This window comes from Sus scrofa, chromosome 3 (assembly GCF_000003025.6).
Source record: "Sus scrofa isolate TJ Tabasco breed Duroc chromosome 3, Sscrofa11.1, whole genome shotgun sequence".
Lineage (NCBI taxonomy): Eukaryota > Metazoa > Chordata > Mammalia > Artiodactyla > Suidae > Sus > Sus scrofa.
In genome coordinates, this window is record NC_010445.4 from 5174008 (window position 1) to 5195386 (window position 21379).

The following is a 21379-nucleotide window of genomic DNA, read 5'->3' on the forward strand; positions in this document are numbered from 1 at the left end:
GTGTCCGTTGCGCTGATAGGATCACGTGGTTTCTCTCCTCTGGTCCATGCATGGGGTGAATTACACCGACTGCCTTTTCAAACGTTGAACCAGCCTTCTGACCCCAGGGTAAACCCCGCTTGGCGTTGGTGTATTCTTCTTTTTGTATGTTGCTGCCTTCGGTTTGCCCGTATTTTGCCAAGGATTTTTGTGTCCGCGTCCACGAGGGATTTTGATCTGCACACAAGAGCATGTCGTCACGGCCATTCAGATAGGACGACACCACAGAGCAGCCTGAAAGAAATCCCACCGTCCAAACACCAGGCTGCCTTTTTACTCTTACGCAGACGTTTCATTTTATTGACCTGGGGACGGGCAGGGAGCAGAGAACATTTAATGAGCCCTTGCAGTGGTAAGAGGTGAACGCTACTGCATGTGTTACCGCCTTTAATGAATGAATGGTCTTTTTAGGGCCCCACCAGCAGCATATGGAAATTTCCAGGCTAGGGGTTGAATCGGACCTGTAGCTGCCGGCCTACACCACAGCCACAACAACCAAGGGTCCAAGCTGTGTCTGCGGCCCATACCACAGCTCATGGCGATGCTGGATCCTTACCCCACCGAGTGGGGCCAGGGATTGAACCTGCGTCGTTGTGAATACTAGTCAGATTCATTGCCACTGAGCCACAGTGGGAACTCCTACCTCATTTAGTTTAGAGGGCACTTTTTTTTTTTTTTCTTTTCCGTCCACTCTCAGGGCATGTGGACGTTCCTGGGCCTGGGGTCAAGTCCGAGCTGCAGCTGTGACCTCTGCCACAGCTGCAGCAATCCAGATCCCCAACCCACTGCGCCATAGGGGGAACTCCTCTCCCTTTATTCTTGTTAGGTATATGGCGGATATGTACGGTTTTCTCGTTTCAGGTAGAATACGCCGTCCTAAGGAACATCACAGAGCTGAGACGGATCTACAGCTTCTACAGCAGCCTGGGGTGTGATCCTTCTCTGGACAACACCTTTCTGATGACAAAGCTTCACTTCTGGAGGTTCCTAAAAGACTGCAAGCTGCATCACCACAAAATAACCCTTGCCGATATGGACAGGGTGCTGGGCGGTGAGTATTCCAGAGCCTTCACCTCTCTGGTCTCAAGAGTAGGGTAACATCCCATCACGTGAAACCAGCTGGGAAGGGCTGAGGGAGGGATGGGTGCTGGGAGGGGTGTTGCAGAAATCAGCTCTTGTCCTTAAAGTGTTTAAAAGGTAACGGAAGAGAGAATCTCATGAAATAACAGCAACAGTCAAAGACCATCCATGGCAGGGGTCAGCAAAGTGGGCCCCTGAGCCCCACTGTATGTTCTTATAAATAAAGTTTTATTGGAACACAGCCACGCTCATTGGTGGATGTCTTGTCTGGGGCTGTTTCTGCCTTACAACGTTGGCGCTGAGTGGCTGTGACAGAGGCTTCCTGGCCCACAAATACGTACCATCTAGCCCCTCACAGAGCCCTGATCTATGGTAGAAAAAACTCCAACATATTGTCAGGTCAGAAGCAGAGAGAGTCAGGGAGGGCTTGGAATAGCCTAGAAAAGGCTCTAGGTAACCTTGGGCTTAGGGTTGAAGTCAGCTTAAACCGTTCACGCAATAGGAATTCTCGCCGTGGCTCACCGGAAATGAATCTGACTAGGATCCACGAGGACACAGGTTTGATCCCTGGCCTCGCTCAGTGGGTTAAGGATCTGGCATTGCTATAGCTGTGGCGTAGGCTGGCAGCTACAGCTCTGATTCAGCTCCTAGCCTGGGAACCTCCATATGCCGTGGAAGTGGCCCTAAAAAGACAAAAAAAAAAAAAAAAAAAAAAAAAAAGAAGAATGAGGGAGAGGGAATTCCCTTGGTGGCGCAGCAGAAACAACTCAACTAGTATTCACGAGGATGTGGGTTCCATCCCTAACAAGCAAAAAAAAAAAAAAAAGAGGTTCATGCAACAAATTTAACAGTTTGAGGGTTCTGTTTCTTTCAGCTGAATTCTGGGAGGCAGAACCGAAAGCCTCAAATTACCTACTTAAAAAATAAAATATGGGAGTTCCCGTCGTGGCGCAGTGGTTAACGAATCCGACTAGGAACCATGAGGTTGCGGGTTCGGTCCCTGCCTTTGCTCAGTGGGTTAATGATCTGGCGTTGCCGTGAGCTGTGGTGTAGGTTGCAGACGCGGCTCGGATCCTGCGTTGCTGTGGCTCTGGCGTAGGCCAGTGGCTACAGCTCCAATTTGACCCCTAGCCTGGGAACCTCCACATGCCGTGGGAGCGGCCCAAAGAAATAGCAAAAAGACAAAAAATAAAATAAAATATGAAAACTATTACCTATTTACTCCAAATTGAGACGTTTGAAACTCTCCTAGAACCCATTTGGAATGAATAGCATTAATAAAATGGGGGCTCAGAGCACCTCGAAAAACCCCAGGACATGGCGTCTCATAAGTCTTTTGTTAAGATAATCAGCCAGGTCTTTTTGAGGTGGATGTTTTTATGCTGTGTAGCGTGTTCCCCAGGAAATAACCTACTTCACTGTATGCAGCTGAATTGTGTACCAGGAGAAAACCAGCCAGAAGGTTCTAGAAAATACTGGGCATGCTCTCCACTGTTCTTCTTTTAGCCAACAACGACATACCCGTTGAAGACATTCATTCTCCATTCACGACAATACTTTTGAGGACATTTTTGACTTACATCCTGCAGCTGGCCCACCACATTCATCACAGAGAATACCAGTAAGTACTCCTCCTGGACGCGGGAGAGGAGGAGGTCTGAGGTAAGCGTTAGGATGGTTAAAGTGTCCCCCTTTCTTCCACAGTCATGATTATTCCTCAGACTCCTGAAATGAAGGGTTTGAAGCAACATTTACCGCAAATATTAACCACGAAACCATGAGAAACAATATTAAAATATGAAAACTGGAGTTCCCGTCCTGGCTCAGCGGGTTAAGACTCTGCCTAGCTTCCATGCAGACGTGGGTCTGATCCCTGGCCTCGCTCAGTGGGTTCAGGATCTGGCACTGCCATGAGCTGCAGTGTCGGTCACCAGTGGGGCTCGGATCCTGCATGGCTGTGGCTGTGAGGCAGGCCAGCAGCCAAAGCTCTGATTCCACTCCTAGCCTGGGAACTTCTGTATGCTGCAGGTGCAGCCCTTAAAAAGACAAAAAAACAAAACAAAAACAAAAACAAAAACAAACCCCCATGAAAACCCTTCTGATGTGGGTCAGATTTCAATTCTGCAAATAGCTCTCAAGGTTTTGTTCAGAAATAGCCATGACCACCTTTTCTGTAGACCAGAATTTCCTCTTTCTCAGAGCCAAATTGATAATTGTAGCTTATTTATTGATCGATCGGCTATGCGCACAGTGTACAGACGTTCCCCCGCCAGGGATCAAACCCCAGCCACAGCACTGACAAGGCTGGATCCCTAACCCACCGAGCCATAAGGGAACTCCGATATTGTATCTTTAAAAAAAAGGAGAGAACTTTTTATTTGTGAAATAACTTTAGATGTACAGGTGTGTTGCCAAATCAGAACAGAGAATTCCTATCCTCCTATTATCCAGCTTCCTCTAAGGACATCTTAGAGAACCGTGGCACGTAGAATTTAGGAAGTGACGTTACTGCAGCCCCAGTATGCAAATCACAGACTTTATTTAGTAAGATTTCCTGAGTGTTCCCACTGATGCCCCTTTTGTGGTCCAAGATTAAATCCAGGATGCCACCTTGCGTGTAGTTGTCACGTTTCTTCCGTTCTCTAGACCCCGTGATGGTTTCTTTGTCTTTCATGACCTTGACGCTTCTGAAGACTATCGGTCAGTTACTTTGTAAAAATGTCTCTCGATTTCGCTTTGCCGATGTCTTAGCATCATTACGTCGACGTTACGGGCTTGGGGGGAGAATGTCATCCCGTGAGGGGTACGTGGCATCCATCTGTCTTGCTGCTGGTGAGAATCACCTTGGTCACGCGGTTGAAGTGTGCCAGCCACGTCTCTCTCCTGCACACGTAGCCACTCCCTACTCCTTAGAAGCCAGTTCCCAAGTCTGCCCCACACTCGGGGAGAGGCAAGTCAGGTCGCACCTCCCGGAGGGACGCGTGACCACGCTGTCTTTTCTGATCGCAGAAGCAGAAGCCCATCGCTGTTTTTGTGTTTTACAAAACTCATGACGGAGAACATTCATCCCAACGCCTGCCGTGTGAGAGGTAAACACACACACACACACACACACACACACACACACACACACGAAGCCAAAAGGATTAAATGGACCGAGATTGGTTCCCACACACAGTCGGAGAATTTTCATTGACGCCTTCCCTCCCCCACCCCTTGGTCACCACCAGTCTGTTCTCTGTGTCTGTGCGTCTGTTTCTGTTTCATAGAGACGTTCATGTGTCGTGTTTCTGATTCCACATATAAGTGATATCATAGAGTATTTCTCTTTATGACTTACGTCCCTTAGCATGAGACGCTCTAGTTGCATCCGTGTTGCTGTAAATGGTGTTATGTCATCCTTTTTTTTTTTTTTTTTTCGCTAAGTATAGGCTCTAATATATATGCACCACGTCTGCTTTATCCGCTCCTCTGTTGATGGACATTTAGGTTGTTGCCATGTTTTGGCTGTTGTGAGCACTGCTGGATGCATACAGGGGTGTATGTGTCTTTTCACATTGTAGTTTTGTCTGGGTTCATGCCCAGGAGTAGGATTGCTGGGTCGGACCGTAGTTCTGTATTTAGTTTTCTGGGCGGCCTCCATCCCGGTTTCCATCGCGGCTGCACCAATTTACTTTCCCACCAACAGTGTGGGAGGGTTCCCTTTTCTCCACACCCTCTCCAACATTTATTATGCGTAATGCGTATTAAGCTTTCCCAAACACAGTTGTGTAATAATCCTTTTCCGAATGCTTCCTTTTCCCACTCGATGTTTAGGCAATTTATTCTGTGGGGCACAGCGGACGCTCTGCTCTTTGAACTATGCTGACAGATGCTGGGAGATCTACACGCTTTACTGCAGACCACGTGCAGCCCCGCCCCATGAGCTCACGATGAAGACGAGACACTTCCTCTGGATGTTGAAGGTAGCGACTCCTGGTTGGTCATGGCTCCATATTTACAGGCATTCTCATTTTAACTTAAGGAAGGCTCAGCACTCTGGCTATGACATGTGAAAAATGAGGAGAAGACCTAGGATGAGTTTTCATAGCCTTTGGCAGAAGAGAGCAATTCCAGTGGCCTGTGGCAGTGGGAGGCAGAGCAACCAAAGCAGTGTCTATGCAGGGTGCTTCTCCGTGCGGGGGCAGGGGGTGCAGCGGGCGGGCCTCCAGCATCTTTGCCAAGCAGAGATCTTGCCATTTGAAGGAAGATGGCAGATGAACATCATTCAAGAAAATTGCTGTTCATCAAAACTGTAATTTCAGGAGTTCCCATCATGGCGAAGCAGAAACAAATCCAACTAGGTACCACGAGGTTGCGGGTTCGATCCCTGGCCTTGCTCAGTGGGTTAAGGATCCAGCGTTGCTGTGAGCTGTGGTGTAGGTCGCAGACGCGGCTCAGATCTGATGCTGTGGCTGTGGCTGTGGCTGTGGCTGGCGGCTACAGCTCCCATTTGACCCCTAGCCTGGGAACCTCCATGTGCTGTGGGTGCAGCCCTTAACAGCAAAAAACAAAACAAAAAACAATGAAGAAAGTAATTTTAAAAAATTTATTAGGTTGGAAATAGTGAGGACATCTATTTATATAATAGTCTCATATTTTTGGTACTGTTTCTTGCGTGACACTTTTTTCTTTGGCCATGCCCATGACATGTGGAAGTTCCTGGGCCAGGGATTGAACGTGAGCTATAGCAGTGACAATGCTGAATCCTTAACCACTAGGCCACCAGGGAATTCTTCATGACACGTTGAATTTATACTTGTGGGAAAATTATAAAACTAAAAGAAGTGGAGTTCCCACTGTGGCTCAGTGGGTTAAGGATCTGGTGATGCTACAGCTGTGGGAAAAAAAACCACAACTGAAAAACCAACCACAGTAGTTCTCATCGGGGCGCAGTGGTTAACAAATCCAACTAGGAACCATGAGGTTGCAGGTTCGGTCCCTGGCCTTGCTCAGTGGGTTAAGGATCCAGCATTGTTGTGAGCTGTGGGGTAGGTCTCAGACAGGGCTCGGATTCCACGTTACTGTGGCTGTGGTGTAGGCCGGCAGCTGCGGCTCCGATTCGACCCCTAGCCTGGGAACCTCCATATGCCGCGGGAGCAGCCCAAGAAATGGCAAAAAGACAAAAAAACAAAACAAAAAAAAACCCCACAAAAAAACCCCAAAACCAAAAAACTAAAAGAATTGAATACTAATGGGGGATAGTGATTTTAAACATTTGTGTCATATATAAATGAAAAACTGCTTTTACAAATTTTAATATATATATAGATGAGAAACTAGTATCAGGAGTTCCCGTCGTGTATCAGTGGAAAAGAGCCTGACTAGCAGTCCATGATGACGCAGGTTCGATCCCTGGCCTCACTCAGTGGGTTAAGGATCCGGCGTGGCTGTGAGCTGTGTTGTAGGTCGCAGACGCAGCTCGGATCTGGCGTTGCTGTGACTGTGGCGTAGGCTGGCGGCTACAGCGGATTCGACCCCCTAGCCTGGGAACCTCCATATGCTGCAGGTGCGGCCCTAAAAAGACCAAAACCAAAACTAGTATCAATAGGAAAATGGTTCTTTAAAAGTATGATTCGGGGGAGAATGCACATGATACAGATGTTTATTCACTTCCTCCCATCATCGTGGTCCCTTAAGAAATGAGGCTCTTTGTCCCTGTTGATTGATGGGTCACACATCAGGTTTTGGTGGCTGCAGCCTCAGAGAATTGATAACACGTGTTCCTTTCCCCTCCATCTTCCCATTAAAGTAGCTGTTAGAATTAGAAGCTTGATTGCATTGAGTAGTTGGTTTCTTCCTGATGAAGCTGCAGGCGGTTCTGGGTAATTCCTGTTGCCTCCCATCAGAGATGCTCTGTCCCCGCGATGCTGAGACAGACCAGTCACTCATATGCTGTCAGCAGAATCCCTCTCTTCGAATGTTCCCCGTAAGCCTTTCACTAGTGGTTCCAGGAGCCCTGATATTAGGCATTGCTAATATCCATTATTTCCTTAAGGGTCCCATGGTCGTAACTTTCGATTCTACCGACCCATCTGCCCTTATTAGCTGTGAATTCTATTTCAAGAAGAACTTTACCTGGTTGGCTATTTAATTACTGTGAAATACACAGCAAAGGGAGGATAGATGCTCACTTTTCCCCTGTATTTTCAGAGGAATGAGTCGATATTCCTAGCAGTTCTTCAAAGGTGACAAATGAACTTTTGAAAATATCATGATTAACTCCTGGATTTATACATATTTGATGTGGTTCAGTCCATTCTAGTCTTTGCCCTGCCACCCTGGTCAAATTGTCCCATATGAGGCCCGGAAGAATCTCTTCCATTTGGCACCTGTTACCCTGCATCTGTGGATTGACGAGGTCCATCCGTCAGTTTTGACAAAACTTCCGCTATTATTTCTTTAATCATTGCTTCGGAACCATTTTTTCACTCTGGGGCTCTCACTAAAGTATTTGAGACTTTATAACACATATCCTCTGTATCTCTTTTCTCTATTTTCTCTTTGTACAGCAGCTTTCACTCAGCATAATTATTTTTGAGATGCATCTGTGTCGTTGCATGGATAAAATAGTTTGTTATTGCTGATCCCGTTCCACTTGGTGGGTGTATCATGATTTGTTTGTCTACCTTCCAGTGGACATGTGGGGTCCTTACAGCGTGTGGCTATAATGAATAAAGAGAGTGTGCACTGTTGTATCCAGGTGTTTCTGTGCACGTGGTTATCATTCCTCTGGGATAAATGCCAGATTGCAGTTTTTGAATTACGTAGAGCATATGTGTTTAATTAAAAAAAAAAAACGCCTATTTTTTAGAGTGGCTGGACCATTTTGTATTCCCACCAGCATGATATGTCAATATTTCTTTTAGTTGGTATATTTAGACCATGTCCATATAATGTAATTGCTATGTTAGGTGTAAAGTCTGCCATTTAACTTTTTGAATTTTGTTTATTCTGTTTTTAGTTTTCTTTTTCCTGTCTTTCTGTGGGTTACTTGAACAATTTTTTTTTAGAATTTCATTTTGGTTGATCTAATAGTGTTTTTTGGAGTATATATCTGTAAATAGATTGTGGTGTCATCGTTTGACCAATTTGAGTGCAGTAGAGAAACCTTATGTACATCTGTCTGCCCCCTACCGTTTAAAACATAACCGACATTTCCACTACATAAATTTATATCCACATCAGACGTTGTTAGAATTTTTGCTTCAACTGTCAAACATCAGTTTATGAAACTCAAGAGGAAAAGAAAAGTATATTGTGCTGACCCATATTTTTTCTTAGCGTAGTCTTCCTGAAGTTCCTAGATTCCTTATCAGTTCCTTTCTCTTTAGAGAATGTTCTCCAGCTTTTAAGGCAGATCTGCTAGGAACAAATTCTTAATTTGCCTTCCTCTGATAATGTCTTGAATTTGCCCACAGTCCTGAGGGTGTTTTCTCTGCCTAGAACATGCTGAGTTGACTGCCCTCTTTCAGGGCTTGAAAAAGGCGGTGCCACTTCCTGCTGGCTTCCATGGTTTCTCATGAGAAATCTGCTGTCATGTGAATTTTCTCCACTGTAGGAAGGTGTAGTTTCACTGTCGTTTCTTTCCAGATTTTTCTCTTTGTCTTTAGTTTTCAGAAGTTTGACTAAGATGTGAATTGGTGGGAATTTCTTTGGGCTTATCTTATGTGGGATTCAGTCACATTCTTAGATTGGTAGGTTTGTGTTTCTACCAAATTTAAGAAGTTTTCAAGGGTTGTCTTGTGGTGCAGCAGGTTAAGGTTCTGGTCTCACTGCAGGGGCTTGGGTCACTGCTGTGGCCTGGGTTCAGTCCCTGGCTTGAGACCTTCCACATGTCTTGGGTGAGGCCAAAAAAAAAAAAAAAAAAAAAAAAGAGTTTTCAGCCTCTATTTATTCATGCAATTTTTCAGCTCCAACTTCTCTCTCCTTTCCTTCTATGACTGATAATATAAAGGCTAGATCTTTTGTTATAGACCCATGAGTCCCTGAGTCTCTGTTTAATTTTATTTTTCAGTCTATTTTCTCTCTATTATTCAGATTGGATACTTTCTATTACTCCATTTTCAAGTTCAGGGATTCTTTCTCCTGTCCCTTTCTTTATGCTTTTGAGCCCATCTATTGAGTGTTTAATTTAATTATTACAGTGTGCAGTTCTAAAATTTCCGTTTGATTATTTCTTGCATTCATTTACTGAGACTTTCCTTTTTCCCCTTTTGTTTCAAGCATGTTTGTAATGGCTCATTCAAACATTTTAATTAAAATAGTTGTCAATTAATTCTATTATCTTTGCCATCTTGGTGCTGGCATCTGTTCGTTGTCTTTATTCATTCAGTTTGAGATCTTCCTGGTTCTCGGCATGATAAGCCAGTGTGACTTTTCTATTTGAAACTTGAACATGTGTTATGAGACTCTGACCTATTTAAATGTTTTTGCTGACTTTTGATGAAGTCTAATTTATCTAATTTTTCTTTTGTCACTTGTGCTCTTGGTATCATGTCTAAGAATCCATCGCCAATCCAAGATGACGAAGATTAACTGTTAGGTTTTCTTTTGCAATGTATATTTTTATCTCTTACTTTCAGGTCTTTGATCCATTTTGAAGTAGTTTTTGTATATGGTATGAGGTAGGGGTCCAACTTAACTCTTTGGTATGTGGATACCCAGCTGTCCCAGCACCATCTGTTGGAAAGATTCTTTTTTCCTCCATTGAATAGTCTTGGCATCCTTGTCAAAAAATTGACCTTAGGAGTTCCTGTCGTAGTGCAGTGGTTAATGAATCTTGAGGTTGCAGGTTCGATCCCTACCCTTGCCCAGTGGGTTAAGGATCCGGCATTGCCGTAGCTGTGGTGTAGATTGCAGGCACGGCTCAGATCCTGCGTTGCTGTGGCTCTGGCTTAGGCTGGCGGCTACAGCTCCGATTTGACCCCTAGCCTGGGAACCTCCATTCGCCGCGGGAGTGGCCCTAGAAAAGGCAAAAAGACAAAAAAAAAATTGACCATAGATATATGGCTTTATTTCTGGAATCTCAATTCTATTTTACTTATCTGTATGTTTTATTCTTACTGTCTCGATTACTCTCGCTTCTCCATCATTTTCATGTAACCTTTTCCCCTTGCTAAAATATCTTGCAGTCTGCTTTTATCCTTATTTTGAAACTTCACAGTGATAGAGCTTTGGTATTTGTCATTTAAAACATTTATTATGTGAGCTAACACTGGAAACATATGTCCTTTAGTACTGCAAAGTGCTCTTGTATTACTTGTTCAGATTTTCTGCCTTCCATTTTCTCCATCCTCTTTTTCTGGAACATGGGGATCAACTCTGGACCAATTTCATTTCATTTCAGTCTTGTCTCTCTGACCATCCGTATCCTTGTCACTATTTATTCTCCTTTAGGAGGGATTTCCTCTGTTATCTCTTCCCTTCTTTTTGAATTTCTATTATATTTCTAATCCTTTATTTCCCCTTTTTGTTTTTTTTCTTTTTTTATTTATGTAATGATTTTAATTTTTTCCATTATAGCTGGCTTACAGTGTCCTGTCAATTTTCTACTGTACAGCAAGGTGACCCAGTTACACATACATGTATACATTCTTTTTTCTCACATTATCATGCTCCATCATAAGTGACTAGACATAGTCCCCCTTTTTTAAGCACTCTGTTTTTTAAATTTATTTTTAAATTTTCATTAAAGTATAGTTGATTTACAGTGCTCCTCCAATCTCTGTTATACAGCAAAGTGACCCAGCTGCCTATACACTCCCATTATTTTTTTTTTCATTTTCCATCATGTTCTAACCCAGGAGACAGTACACAGTTCCCTGTACTGCATAGTAGGACCCCATCACCCATCCATTCTAAACATAATAGTTTCCATCTACCAACCCCAGAATCCCTGTCAGCACTCCCCTCGCCCTCCCACCCCCAAAGTCCCATTTGGCACCCCCACCCCCACAAGTCTGCTCTCCATGTCCATGATGTGTTTCTGTTTTGTCGATCATTTGCATCATATTTTAGGTTTTACATATAAGTGATAGGATATGGTGTTTCTTTCTCTTTCTGACTTCACGTAGTATGAGAGTCTCTAGTTCTATCTTTGTTGCTGCAAATGGCATTATTTTGTCCTTTTTTATGGCTGAGTAGTATTCCATTGTGTATATGTACCACATCTTAATCTATTCATCTGTTGCTGCTTTGTTTTTAGACCTGGATGAATATTTCTTAGTCCACTGAAGAAATGAATGATGTGGGGGTGCCAAATGGGACTTTTTTCTCTGCTCTCACTTTGCCTCTGTTCCCTCTAAGTCCTGCTCTCCTTCCGCACCCATGTTGGCTTTGTTCTCTGGCTTTTATATTAAGGCTTCCCCTATAATATGTATGGAACCTTGGCTGTCCATTCAGAGGTGGGACTGTGGCGCTCTAAGCCTGATCCGAAGCTCTTGTGGATGGGTGGCCCTTGTCAAAGATTAGGTTTCCCTGTGGAATAACCAAGCAGGAAATTGCCCCACCGGCTGCAGACATGGTTCAGATCCCACGTTGCTAGGGCTGTGGTGTATGCCGGCGGTTGCAGCTTCAATTTGACCCCTAACCTGGGAACTTCCATATTCCACATGTGCGGCCCTAAAAAGAAAAAAAGTTAAAATTTAAAAAACCAAACACACCGAAAGGGCTGCCGCCTTCCTGAGTTCCAACTGGACTTGCCTTGTCTCTTGACCCCCCGAGCTCTGGTCCTTGTTCTCCTGAGGCCCCCAGGGCAGCACTTTCCCACCTGTCCAACCGTGCTGGGATCTCCCGTCTGGGTCGTCTCCTCTCCCATTCTCTCTGTCCTACGCTGATACCTCAGAATTCTTTCCCGTGATCAGCCAGGGGTTAGGGAAGGAGTGGACAGGTAAATGGCAGGGTTAATCCAGAAGGCTTTCCAAAGCGGCTCGTTTTAAAGACATTTGCTTCCGGAGCACTTCCTTAAAGTGGACTGAAGTAAGTTGAAGTTGGAGATCCCTAGCTGTTGGTAATTCTGGCCATTCTGGTTTGACTGTTTGCTTCCTTTACAGACCTTCAAAATGATAAATAAGGAATTAACGGCAACCAAATTCGTGGAGGTCCTAGCAGAGGATAATCCTTTCATGCACGACGGAATTGACAGCAACTTTGAACTTGAGGTTCGTAAAGAGGCCTCACAAATGGTACAGATGCAATTCAGGCTGTTGGTCTGGCCTCAGATACCAGTGGCGCCAGCACGGCCCCCTCCGAGTCCACGTCTGACCCCCGCGTCACAGCATGTCCTTGCTGTCCCCACCTCAGTGCAGTGGTCCTTGCTGTTGTCCCACCTCCCGGCCTCGCTTGGTTTAGACAACACATTTCCCACCCACGGTTCTGAAAGCTGGCGGTCAGAAATCGGGGTGCTGGTGCAGCTGGTTCCTCCTGCGGGCGGTGGGGGAGGGGTGGTCCCCTGGCTGATGGTGGCCGCCTTCTCCCTGGGTCTCTTCACACTGCCTCCTGTGTTGGTCTCGGTGCCCGAATTTCCCCCTTCTTCTAAGGTCAGCGGCCACCCTGGATCAGGACCCCCCCCCCCAGCCCCAGTGGGCTCCCTTGAGCTGGATTATGTGTCCATCTGAGGATCCTGGGAGTTAGGACGCCAGCTCTTCTTTGGGAGACGCAATCCAACCCCTAACAGTCTCCCCTTCATCCCCCCCTGCCCCCCCAACCCCCCATTCCCATCCTCCCGACATACGACTCAATTCAGCATCCCAGGGATCCGGCGTCGCCTCGGGCTCCGCGTCACCCCCACCTCTGTGCTGCCCCTCGAGCACCCTGCGCCCCCCCCCCCAACTGAAGTTCCCTTTCGGATCTCTACCCAGACTGCATCCTGAACAAAGGCTTGGGGCCGACTTTCTCTAGGTGACAGGCAAAACGAGAAGCCGGGACACCAAGCGTATGCTGGCGGTGCACACTTAAGGCAAAAATATTCACTCACCTGACATTTCCAGAACACCGATGGTGTCGGGGGTGTGGCGTCTGAGGTCTGCTCTCTGCGGGGAGAGAAAGATGCAGGAACAACATGAACAGAAGCGCTAAGAAGAAATCCAAATGCCTGCTCTAGGGCATGTGTCCCATGGACGTTTCGTGTCACTGCCAGGCAGTGGCCGCTGGTCCCTGGGTGGGGCAGGGACTCAGAAGCCTGTGCATTTACCTAAGCAAACAGCTACGTCCCAGCCGCCACCTCCTGTACTAAGCAGGTGTCTCATTTTCCCAACCTGACCCGTCCCTGGGAGGGTCTCCGCAAACCATTAGCCCAGGGACGTGTGGCTACAGGGACGCTCACCAGAGCCCTGGAAGCCGGTGGAGGCCAGTCCGGGGCCTCTGCTCAGATGAGTGGGCCTTCTGGCTCCGATGCAAGGGGTTCTGGGTTCAGGCCTGACCGGCGTGACAGGTGGGTGGTCCAAGTCCGAGCAAGCCTCCCCTGCAGAGACAGGCCCATGTGGCCGGGCTCATGGACGGTGGGGGGCACAGCAGCAGAGGGGGTGACACTTGTCACTAGGGGTTACGGGGGGGGGCACTTCTCTAGTTGTTCAAGAAAGAAAAGGCTTTTGAAAATGACTGCAGTCAGTTAATACAAAATGAAATTGTTTCCTTCAAATAGAAAAATGATTTACAAACCTAGTGAGAACATACATCCTAACTGATTTTTACTATTCAATAAATAATTTTATTGTAAGCTGATGTGTAGTGTTAACTTCTGTACAGCAACGTGACTCAGTTACACATACATACACATGTCTGTATTTCTTCATCTAATAGATCTTGTTAAATGCTGCCGTTTTTATCGCGGACGGGTGAGCAGCCACGATGCCTGAGTGTTGAATGAGGTGGTACTTTCTGCAGAACAGACACAAACACCCAGAGGACTCGGGACCACCTCGAGGTACTCAGGATGAGTAAGGTCCTTTGTATCTTCCTCTATTTCAGCTGGTTTTCCTGGAATTCTTTGAAGCTCTGTTAAGCTTCGCATTCATCATTGTGGCTGACCAAGCGTCTAAATCCTGTGTCACTTCTCCAAATGATGACCTGCCTGGAAACAAACTTGGAAGCACTTTCCTAATGGAAAACCAGGTAGCAGTTAATACCTTAGACTTTAGAGCGTAGGGGGGATGGTTTTATTCTGGCGCGGTTAAACTGTCAGCAAAACTACCTTGGGCCTTCATAGCCCTTCAGAAAATAACTTAAGACTTAACAAATCATTGAAGACTTTTCACATTTGGGAAGGCGTGTGTTGTCTTTGTTCTTAAGTGGGGAAGAATGTTTCCTGGCCATGGCAGGAGATCCATCTGCAGTGGTTTTGTTTTTTCCCTTGTAGGGCCACACCTGAGGCATGTGGAGCTTCCCAGGCTAGGGGTTGAATTGGAGCCACAGCTGCTGGCCTGCACCACAGTCACAGCAGTGCAGGGTCTGAGCCGCATCTGCGACCTACACCATAGCTCACGGCAACATCAGGTCCTTAACCCACTGAGCAAGGCCAGGGATCGAACCCAAGTCCTCATGGATACTAGTCAGGATCTTAACTGATGAGCCAGGATGGGAGCTCCCACCTGAGGTGCTTTGTTGTGAAACGTTTCATCAGCCCATGATCTAGTGTTTACAAAAGCAGGGAGGCCGAGGAACAGCTTCTGCAGGATGCTGGGGCCCTGCTCTCGGTGCTGGACAGAGGGTTCACGGCGAGGCCTCTGGGGAGCAGGGACATGAGGGCAGTGACCAGAGGATCCAGGGGCGGGATCACATTGAGACATTGAGCAGGGCTTTCAGGTTTGTGGGCGGGAAGGATTCCTGATTGTCAAGCCCTTCCTGTGGGGCCCCAGAAGCCCCAGCTGGGAAACTCAAGGAGTCTTCCTGCCGTTTATCGCTAAGGGGCAACTCTGACCCCTCATGCCAGAGCTTCGGGTTCAGCCTCAGCAGTGCGCAGAGCAGCCCGTCAGCCTGATATGCCTCCTCCAGGCCACGGGGAGCCTGGTCAAGGCCACAGGCTGGGTCTGGGCTCTGCTCGGAAGGAATTCATCCTTGATCGCACGGATGGCAGCACCACGGACTCCAGGGACCAAAGACGAGCCCTCTGGCCCAGGGGACATCCTCAGAAACCTTCAGGAAAGGTCACTTCTGGTTTTCAATCTGGGACCCCCCATCTGTCAAGATAAACTAAGATCTTGGAGTTCCCATCGTGGCACAGTGGAAACGAATCCAACTAGGAACCATGAGGTTGCAGGTTCGATCTCTGGCCTTGCTCTGTGGGTTCAGGATCCGGTGTTGCCGTGAGCTGTGGTGTAGGTCGCAGACGCAGCTCGGATCCTGCGTTGCTGTGGCTGTGGCTGTGGCTGTGGCTGGCAGCTGCAGCTCCAATTGGACCCCTAGCCTGGGAACCTCCATATGCTGCAGGTGCAGCCCTGAAAAGACAAAAGACGAAAAACAAAACAAAACAAAACAAAAAATGAACAAGTCCTATTTTCACCATATGCTGGAGAATAATGAGCCGGCAGTGAGATAACTCGTGGTACCTGCCGACAACACGAACTGAAATAATTGCACTGGGTGAAAGTAGCTCAACACCACAGGACCACACACCGTTGTCATTCTAGAAAGTGCAGAGATGAGTCGTTGCCCGAGGGTGGGGGATGGGGTGGTGGCGATTCACTGTCTGGGGCATTGGTTCCACAGTGTAGACTCGTCAAAACTCAGCCTCCTAGCACACTTGATGTGCAGTTTATTGTAAATCACTCACACCGCGTTAACATGGTGTGCGCGTGGGTGAGTGTCTCCCTGGGAACCGGAAGTCCTCTCGTTTGTCCTTGATCAGAACACCCAGAACAGGAGTCCAAGTGCCGTGACGAGCCGGGATTCCGACGTTCAGTTCAGCAGCACCAAGTCCTCGTCCAGCAAGCTAGGACCCCTGCTTGATATCAGCAAAATAAGGCAATCGGAGGTCTGTATTCACAAAGAGCCATGTTCCGAGGCCCTAGTGTCCCCCGCTGCTGTGCACCTGCTCTGTGGCGAGGGCGCCTCCGTGTGCCAGGGGTGTAGCGGGGCCAGAAAGCCCGTCCTCTTGTGGGCCTCACGTTCTGGGGAAGACGGGGAGGTGGTGACAGCCAAGGGCAGTAGGAGCCCAGGCTGGTGGGGTGTTGGCCAGGTGCCCGCGCTTCCCGGGTGTTGGCTTGTTTAAGCCCAAATGACCTCAGGTGCTGTTACGGCTCCAGGGGCGAGCTGAGGCACAGAGAGGTTGAGCAAGTTGCCCGCAGATCCACAGCACCACAGAACTGCTAGGTGGAGGGGCTGGGGGTTTGTATGCAGGCAGCTTGACGCCAGAACCCACACCTGGTGGCGCGAGGTGACACCTCCCACACTTCGGAGGCATCAGTGATGCAGTGGGAAGCAGGGCAGGCAGGTGACAGGGAGGGCGCCAAGGGAAGGCCTTGGAGGACAGGACATCTGAGCACTCCTGGCAGCCACTGGGAGGAAGGCTGTCCGGTGCCGAGGCCCCAAGGCGGGAAGGGTGGCTGGAAGGGACGTGTGGCAGCGGCGTCGCCACATCTGAGAGGCCCAGGGAGATGGACCAAGTGGGGCAGCGCCCGGCCGACCAAGGCCCCCGAGCAGATGGCCAGTGGTCTCAGGATGGCTGTGCTCTCGACGAACCGGAAGGAAGCTCTTGGAATTATCTGAAGGTATTTCGAAGGCTGTGGAGTTTGAGAGGAAAAGAGAAAGCAGAGCCGATTCTGTGATTTTTGGCCCGAACTGGAAGGTCAGAGTTAAATAAATAGCTGCCATTTATCTAGAGCTGGGGGGAGATAAGGTTTGGGGGTAAAAGCAAGGGGTTGGTTTTAGACGTGTCAGACTTAAGGTGCCCGATGAAACATTCAAGTGGTGACAGCAAGTGGCAGTTGGAGACAAAGTCTGGGGTTCAAAGGTGACAGCAAGCTGGAGGCAAATGTGGCCGTAAATAGCATATATACGGTAATGAAAGCTACTAATAGAGAGATTAACAAATGCTTTCCCAATAGACCCTCAGAAGATTTTCTAGTCTTTGGTTTCTTGGGCTATCCTTTCAGTAGATACAATAGCTCTGTTACTCATTTCCTTAATAGGAAAAATATACAGGTTAAAAATCATCAAATTAGCATAAAGGTAACGGTCTCATTTATTAATGCAGAAAATTAGTTTTAGGAGCTCCCACTGTGGCTCAGTGGTAATGAACCCAACGAGTAACCGTGAAGATGTGGGTTCGATCCCTGGCCTCGCTCAGTGGGTTGGAGGTCTGGTGTTGCCATGAGCTGTGGTGTAGGTCACAGATGTGGCTCAGATCTGGTGTTGCTGTGGCTGTGGTGTAGGTCACAGATGTGGCTCAGATCTGGTGTTGCTGTGGCTGTGGTGTAGGCTGGCAGCTGCAGCTCCAATTGGATCCCCAGCCTGGGAACTTCCATATGCCATGGGTGTGGCCCCCAAAGGCAAAAATAAATAAAATAAATAAATAAATAAATCAGTTTTATTCCAAAATGATGCAGATGTCATATTTTGCTGTATGCTTTTTTTCTTTTTACATAAAAGCCCAAGATCAAGAAGTCTCTAAGTGATGGAAGAACGTCCAAAATGAATTTTAAATCTCTAGGAAAAGGGCTAACCTTTCTTTTATCTCAAAATGGTGAGTGTTTTAATTAGACAACATTAATATTTGTAAACTGCTGCTTATGAATCATATAACGGTTATAAAAATGTACAACCATCTTTTAAAAAATAAAATTAAGCTGATGTCGCTGTTTCCACTTCTGCCTCCTGGCGTGACAGCATTCACTTTTCAAGGCATTGATCTTTTTCCTTGTATTCTTCCCACTCTTATTAGATAGAACTGACATTCAGTGCTGTATAACTTTAAGGGGTATAGCCATAATGAGTTGACTTAACACACTGTGAAATGATTACCAACCACAATGCTTTTAGTTACCATCCCTTTCATAAATACAAAAAAAATTTTCCTTGTGATGAGAACTCTTAGGATTTACTCTCAACAGCTTCCATATGTAATACACAGCAGTGTCAGCTGCAGTTGTCATGTCATACCTTGATAACATCTCTGGGACTTATTTATCTTAGAACAGGAATTTTGTGCCTTTTGACCAACTTTATCCAATTCCCCTCCCCTCTTCTCCTTCCTCTGGAAACCACATATCTCTTTTTCTATGTTTTTATTTTTTTCGATTCCACCTATCAGTGAGATCATGCAGTGTTGGTATTTCTTTGTCTGACTTATTCCACGTAGCATAATATCCTCAAGGTCCATCCATGGTATTGCAAATGGCAGTGTTTCCTCCTTTTTATGGCTGAGTAATATTCCACTGTATATATAGGCCACTACTTCTCTATCCATTCCTTTGTTGATGGACACTTAGGTTGTTTCCATGTCTTGGCTACTGTAAAAACGCTGCTCTAAACATAGGGGTGCAGCTATCTCTTTGACATAGTATTTTTACTTCCTTTGGATATATTCCCAGAAGTGGATCATATGGTAATTCTGTTGTTCTTCTCATTTTTCTTTTTTGAGGAACCCACACTGTTTTCAATAGTGCCTGTACCAATTTACAATCCCATGAAAAGGGTTTAAGGCTTCCCTTTTTTCCATATCCGTGCCAGCATTTCTCTCGTCTTCCCCCCCCCCTTTTCTCTTTTAGGGTGCTCCTGCTGCATATGCAGGTTCCCAGGCTAGGGGTTGAATCGGAGCTGTAGCCACTGGCCTATGCCACAGCCACAGCAATGCCAGATTCAAGCTGTGTCTGCAGCCTACACCACAGCTCATGGCAATGCTGGATCCTTAACCCACTGAGCGAGGCCAGGGATCGAACCTGCGTCCTCATGGATACTAGTCAGATTCATTTCTGCTGAGCCACGACGGGAACTCTCGTCTTTTTGATGCAAGCCATTGTGACAGGTGAGGTGATGACTCCTTTTGATTTTGGTGACATTTCCCTGAGGATTAGCAATGTCAAGCACCTCTTTAGGAACCTGTCGGCAGCTTATCCATCTTCTTTGGGAAAAGGTCTCTTCGGGTCATTTGTCCATTTTTAAATTGGATTACCATTTTTCCTACTGAGTTGTATGAGTTTTTTTTGTATGTTTTGAACATTGAGCCCTTATCTGATAAAAAATTATTTGCAAATATTTCTCCCCATTCCTTGGGTTGTGTTTTTAGTTCGTTGTTTCTTTTGCTATGTGTTAGATTTTGTTTGATATAATCCCACTTTTTATTTTTGATCTTGTTGCTTGTGCTTTAGGTGTCATATCCAAAAAATCCTTGTTGAAACCTATGTCAAGGAACTTTTTTTTTCTATGTTTTTACCCCTAGTTGTTTTATGGTTTCTGGTCTTACATTTAAATCTTTAAACCATTTCAAGGTAATTTTGTGAGTGGTGTAAAATAGGGGTTTAGTTTCATTCTTTTACTCCCAGCACCATGGAGTTCCTGTGGTGGCACAGCGGAAATTAATCTGACTAGGAACCATGAGATTGTGGGTTCGATTCCTGGTCTCACTCAGTGGATTAAGGATCCGATGTTGCTGTGAGCTGTGATGTAGGTCGCAGATGCGGCTTGGATCTGATGTTGCTATGGCTGTGGTATAGGCTGGCAGCTGTAGCTCTGATGGGACCCCTCGCCTGGGAACCTCCATATGCTGCGGGTGTGGCCCTGAAAAGCAAAAAAATAATTTAAAAAATTCCCAACACCATTTATTGAAGGGACTGTCTTTTGTCCATTGAATTTTCTTGGCTCCCTTGTTACATTTTAGTGGACTATATATGTGGGAGTTTAATTCTGGGCTCTTGGTTCTGTTCCATTGGCCTATATGTCTGTTTTCAAGCCAGTACCATACTGTTTTGATCATTATAACTTTATAATATAGCTTGAAATCAGGAAGTGTGATGCCTCCCACTTTGCTGATCTTTCTCATGATTGCTTTGGCTATTCGGCGTCTTTTGCGGGTCCATATAAATTTGAGCATTGTCTCCCATTTCTATAAAAATTAAGACCTGAATCTTGATGGGGATCTCATTGATTCTGTAGATAGCTTTTGTTGGTATTGACATTTTAACAATATTAATTCTTCCAATCCATGAACACAGGGTACCTTTCCATTTATATGTGTATTTTCCTTTATCACTATCTTACAGTGCTCAGAGTAGAGTTTTTTCACCTCCTCCATTAAGTTGTTTTTGATGGTATTGTAAATGGGACAGTTTTCTTTTTCAGATAATTCCTCTTTACTGTATAGAATCGTCTAGAGTACAGAAAAAGCTGTATAGAAATAATTTTTTATGTTAAAATCTTGTATCCTGCAACATTACTGACCTCCTTGATTAGATCTCATGGGTTTTTTTTTTGGTAGAGTCAAAGTATATAAAACCACATCATCTGTAAATAGAGACAATTTTTCTTCTTCTTTTCCAATTCTGATGCCTCTTTCATCTTTTTCTTGCCTGACTGCTCTGGCTAGGACTTCCAGTGCTGTGTTGAAAAGCAGTGGTAAGAACAGGCACCCTTGTCTTATTCCTGATTTTAGAGGAAAAGCTTTCAAACTTTCACCATTGAGTATGACGTTAGCTGTGGGCTTGTCGTATAGATGGCCTTTATTATGTTGAGGTAAGTTCCCTCTGTTTCTAATTTGGTATGAGGTTTTTTTTTTTTGGTGTTGTTGTTGTTTAATGATGAATAATGTTGAATTTTTCAAATGCCTTTCCTGCATCTATTGAGATGATCATGTGTTTTTTTTCCTTTCCATTCTATTAATGTGACATATGACACTAATTTGCATATGTTGAACCATCCTTACATCCTAGAGATAAATCTCACTCAGTCATGGTGAATAAACCTTTTAATGGGCTGATGAATTTGGTTTGCTAGTATTTTACTGAGAATTTTTGCAGGTATATTTATCAGAGATATTGGCCTGTATTTTCTTTTCTAGTAGCTTTGGTGTCAGGTGATGCTGACCTTGTGAAATGAATTTGAGAGTGCGCTCTTCTTCAATTTTCTGGAATAGTTTGAGAAAGAGTGGCATTAATTCTCCTTTAAGTGTTTGGTAAAGTTCAGTGAAGACATCTGTTCAGTGCTTTTCTTTGTTGGGAGATTTGATTCAATCTCCTTCACATTTTGTTTCTTCTTGATTCAGACTAGGTAGGCGGTATGTTTCTAGGAA

At 45.8% G+C, this 21379-nt stretch overlaps 1 protein-coding gene across 1 annotated transcript in view; it reads left to right on the forward strand.

Annotated features, from left to right (window-relative positions):
- Positions 1 to 21379, forward strand: part of LOC100516852 (radial spoke head 10 homolog B) — a 52924-nt gene that overhangs the window by 27342 nt on the left and 4203 nt on the right. The window contains exons 11-18 of the mRNA XM_021086088.1: positions 901 to 1090; positions 2626 to 2740; positions 4129 to 4208; positions 4936 to 5084; positions 12213 to 12320; positions 14128 to 14271; positions 16004 to 16129; positions 17746 to 17839. Of these exons, the coding sequence (XP_020941747.1) occupies positions 901 to 1090; positions 2626 to 2740; positions 4129 to 4208; positions 4936 to 5084; positions 12213 to 12320; positions 14128 to 14271; positions 16004 to 16129; positions 17746 to 17839 (1006 nt within the window). The remainder of the gene's footprint in view (positions 1 to 900; positions 1091 to 2625; positions 2741 to 4128; positions 4209 to 4935; positions 5085 to 12212; positions 12321 to 14127; positions 14272 to 16003; positions 16130 to 17745; positions 17840 to 21379) is intronic.